Source organism: Helobdella robusta (assembly GCF_000326865.2).
Source record: "Helobdella robusta unplaced genomic scaffold HELROscaffold_1, whole genome shotgun sequence".
Lineage (NCBI taxonomy): Eukaryota > Metazoa > Annelida > Clitellata > Rhynchobdellida > Glossiphoniidae > Helobdella > Helobdella robusta.
The window spans coordinates 10,187,012-10,192,131 of NW_008703570.1; the positions used below are offsets into that span (position 1 = coordinate 10,187,012).

The window sequence follows — 5,120 nt, forward strand, 5'->3', positions numbered from 1 at the left end:
ACGATCAAGCTATATATGGAATATTACTTAATAGTTAATACGTTTAAAACAATGTAGTAATTTTATTTAATTTTATTAAATAAAATTATGTGTTATTAAATTATTTTGTTAATTTGAATATAAAAATAGCTTTTTTTCTGGTGAAATCTTACTAATGCCATAGGTTGTCTTACTAGGGTTGGACTATACTATAGTCACTCTTTTTTTACCCTATTCGATCATGTTAAACTTTTGTTTGCTTATGAAATAAACGGCGTGAATAGATCAAAATTGTTATTTTAACAACTGTCTTCATTATATTTAATGAATATTTTATATTCAAGTGCTCATAGAAATTGGTTGCTGAAGCCTTTGCTGAAGAATTGAGTGGCTTGCTGAAGCCTTTGCTGAAGAATTGAGTGGCTTGCTGAAGCCATAAGTTAGTTTACTAGGATTGAACTATAGTCACTTTTTTGCATATATATATATACAGTACTATGAGATACTGTTTAATACTGTACTATCAATCAACTAATCAAATCAACCAAACACACAACCAACAAATTCGAATAGTCAACCAATCACTCATCCATCCAAACATTTATTAAGCAAGCAAGCAACCCATATATATATATATATATATATATATATATATAGAATATACTCTCTATATATGAAACAATCAATCAACTGTTCAATAAATCATTCATTCAGTCAACTAATCATCCAACCAATCGACTAATCAGTTAATCAATCAACTAACCACTATCTCAAATTGATTGAAACAAATGACGAATAATGAAGAAACGAAAAAAAAACAAATAAAATAAATTGCTTTAAAAAAATATTTGCGAGGTTTGCTGGAGCGCCGACAAACGTTCAATCGAACATACATATCAACAATTTCTGCTCGCTTGGCTTTATCAACGTGGACCCCAGAGAGACTCAGCTATGGACATTAAATAGGAATCGAATATAATGATTATACTTGCTAATTCACCATCGTGCAGTTAAATGACTTATAGTTAAAATGACATCATTTACTTCAACGACAAAAAAAAGAAATTCTGATTGGCTTGTTTGATTTTTTATGTTTGATATGTTTTTGTATAATGTATAATACATATAATGTATAATGCATGTGTAACATATAATATATAATGTTTTTGTATAGTATAATGATTAACAGTAACGCGATATTTTGGTAGTATCAAAATCAACAACGATTTTGCAAGAAGTTTAATTAAAATTTGTTCTTAAATGTCAAGGTCGGTTTATTTGATTTGTTTTTGTTAAATCAAAAATATCATGTATGTGATTATGTCTGTGCTTATGCATGTGTGAATGTTAGCAGGTATGTGTAGGTGAAAGTTTGTGGGCATGAAATTAAATTAAAAAATTTTTAAATGTCAAGGTCAGTTCCTCTGGTGTGTTTTGCCAAATCAAAAACATCACGTACGGGATTATGCATGTGCTTATGTATGTGTGAATGTTATCAAGTATGTATGAGAGAAATGATAAAATGAAAAGTTAAACAAAGAAAACAACAATGCTAATCAAGCTAAATTGACGTTAACGAACGATCCCTCGAAACTTTCTGACATTATATAAACCCATTATAAAACAACAGTATTTTACGTATGTTCGCACGCAGTTTAAATTTTTCTGAGAAAATTCAAAATAATTTAAGATCACACATTAAAACAATTTTACAATTTGAATGTATAAATATAACAATTTAAATGTAGAATAACTACAGATATCTACTTTATATTTCTTTATTTAGTTCTGCGTGCGTATGATATTAGGTAAAATTTATTTGATAGGAATCGAATATAACCTTTATACCGGCTAATTCCCTACTATGCAGTTAAATAACTACTGTTAACTTGACCTCATTTCCTTCAACGATTTCGCAACGAATTGCCCATCCTATTTTAAAAGTTTTATTTGATGTTTTTTAATTAGTCAGTCACAATCATCATCATTATCGATATCGCAATGAAATCAAATTGAGAATTTTTCAAAATTTTTGAAAAAATAATCTTTATTCATTTTATGATTACTACTTTGTTCAATAAGATACTGTTTGATACTATCAATTAACCAGTCAAACAACAATTGAATCAATCAATCAACCGCTGAATCAAATCAACTGACCGAACAATCAATCTATCAATCAACCAAACTTACCAATCAAACAATCAACTAATCAACCAATGAACCTCGAATTATGTAATTTGAAATTAAATGTTTAAAACATTAGTTCGTCTTCATCTCGAGTATTGCTCACAGGATTGGAGTACAGATCTGCAAAAGGACAAAGACATTCTTGATCTGGTACAGCGTAGCGCAACAAAGATGATCGAAGGAGTTGGAAAACTAGAATATAGGTCCTATAGACTGAAAGAATGCAGATTAAAAACAATAGAATGAAGAAGATGCAAAGGAGATCTGATCCAGACATAGGTTAATAATTGGAAAAGAAGAAACACCGTTCACCAGGTTCTTTCAACTAAAAAACGAAAAGGATTAAGAGGTCATAGATACAAGCTTTTCAAGAAGAAAATCCAATAAAGCAAAGATTCTTCAGCAGCAGGATTGTAAACGCCCGGAACGAGCCGAGCGATGAAATTGTCTCAGTGGATTCAATCCACAATTTTAAAATCAAGCTAGGAGAGCTAAAATACTAAGACATTTATTTTGTAGTGGTTTTTATACAGATGCTATTCTACTGAACCACTTTAAACTGTTATTAATTATTGTTATTATAAGTCAATAAGCCAAAGAAGTCAAATAGCCCGACCAGTTAATGTTTAAGTATTTTGTTATCACTGTTAATTTTTAAATTGTTTTTTGAACTGTAAACATTTGTGGACATGTATGCAATGCAATGAATTTTCGGTGTAAAAATAAACTCGAGATTGTGATAATTTGATGATCGAGTTCAAATTCTGATCTAACGATCATGTTGAATAATCAAATGAAAAAAAAGCGATCGGATTTCAAGTTCGGCAAACTTATCGGGGAAGGCTCCTTCTCCTCTGTTTACCTCACTAAGGAAATTTCGACAGGTAGCGAGTTTGCAATTAAAGTTTTAGAAAAGGTACACATTTTAAGAGAGAAAAAGCAAAAGTATGTTATGCGCGAGAAAGAAGCGCTTCTAAAAATTGATCACCCATTTTTCATTAAGCTACATTTTACCTTTCAAGATGAAGATCGCTTGTATTTTGGGTTAAATTATGCCCGCAATGGGGAATTGTTAGACCACATAAAAAGATTAGGCAATTTTGATCTAAGCACTTCCAGATATTATACTGCAGAAATTGTTTTAGCTCTTGAATATTTACATTCAATTAACATTATCCACAGAGATTTGAAACCTGAAAACATCTTGCTGAATGATGGCATGCACATTCAGATTACTGATTTCGGATCAGCCCGCATTTTAACTGCTGAGGATTTGGATGAAAATTTCAATAATCTTCAACTCAATTCCAACGGTGATGAGAAAGGTGGAGACCTCAATGAAGCTGAACAACAGAATATAAAAGAGCAAAGAACTAGAAGGCATTCCTTTGTTGGAACGGCACAATATGTTTCACCTGAAGTTCTGAACAGCAACATATCTTGTTTCAGTTCTGACTTATGGGCATTAGGTTGCATGTTGTTTCAGTTTCTCACAGGCAATCATGCTTTTTCAGGCAACCACGAGTACCAAATCTTCCAGAAAGTTATCAAGCTTGAGTATAAAATACCAGATGAGTTTGATGAATCAGCAAGAGATCTTGTGGAGAAGTTATTAGTTCTCGATAGAAGTAAAAGATTAGGCTGTCGTGAAATGGGAGGCTATTCAGTACTGAAGTCACATAAATTCTTCGGTGACCTGGAATGGAATAATTTAATTAATGCTGTCCCACCTCTTCATCCACCTGACAACAAAAACAAATGATTAATTTTGATTGTTGAACTTTTAATCAGTTTACTAGAACAATGGAACAACAATCATTTGTACTTATTATTAAAAATTATTATCACTAACTGAGAATAATGTTAAGCAATTGAAGTAAATCTATTTGTTACATGTATTTTGCACTACTTCATGAAAAATGTAGTATTTTCCAATGACACTTTCACAACTAACCTGTCACTAAAGTTGCATCATCTAATTGTATGCTTCATGGTGTTGTTAGCAGTTTGTATTTGTCAACTTGTGCATTTACGTTCCATAGAGATTTTATTTCATAGAGTATGAAAGTTTACGACATGTTGGACGACGTTTTTTATCTTTTTCTTTTTGTTTCTTCATCATTTTTATACTTTAATGGAATGACGTATTACTGCATTTCACGACGCATTAGTTTCTTATTAAACATTCTCAATGCTTATTTTTAGATTTGCACATCTTTTTAAATGAATGTTAGGCCAATCAATTAAGAATTTCAAATGATCAAGGCATGGCATGTAGAATGTTTCAAGTACAATGTAGGTAATTTAATTAAGGTTTTGTGTTTGTTGATGAATTATTTAAACGTTTTTACTTGGTTTGTTTTTTTTAAAATTCTCGTTCTCGATTTTGGGTGGATGCTATGTAATAATAAACAAGCAAGGACAGTAGGTGGATCGACGACTGAACAAATAATGAAATGAATGAATGAACGAATAAAATAGATACAATGCTTATGTTCGTGTGTGGTTGGTGACTAAGTATAGAATGGTTAATATCAGTTATATATACTTCTTGTATTTGCTCTTTTGAAATGCTTCAAAATCACATTGTTTGACTAAATGGCAAGCTCATTCAGTGACGTTTGATTCTTATTAAATTGAAAATCAACTGTTACAATTATGCGAGTATTGCATACTAAAAAGCAAACTCTGAATGTAAATGAAGAAACATTTTTACAATACTCTTCCGTGTATTTATTAAAATTTTTTTAACACTCTTTACCAGTGTCGAAGCCAGGAAATTTCTGTGGAGGCTTTGATTTTTTCATGATTTCCATTTCCATACAACCTGGAATTTGTGCTGTAAATTGAAGCCTTCTCCAGGATATTCGAAAAGAAAAAACTATAACGACAGACAGCGTTGTTTAAAATCATTTTAAACGCACCAAATTGTATCATATATAGTGTATCAA

The 5,120-nt window shown here is 31.0% G+C and overlaps 1 protein-coding gene across 1 annotated transcript; it reads left to right on the top strand.

Annotated features, from left to right (window-relative positions):
- Window positions 1-2,962: 2,962 nt before the first annotated feature.
- Window positions 2,963-3,931, top strand: HELRODRAFT_63303 (hypothetical protein; the record flags this gene model as incomplete). The annotated part of the gene is made up of 2 exons (XM_009011343.1): window positions 2,963-3,482; window positions 3,534-3,931. The coding sequence occupies 2 exons, from the start codon at window positions 2,963-2,965 to the stop codon at window positions 3,929-3,931; spliced, it is 918 nt and encodes a 305-aa protein (XP_009009591.1).
- Between the last annotated feature and the right edge of the window lie 1,189 nt (window positions 3,932-5,120).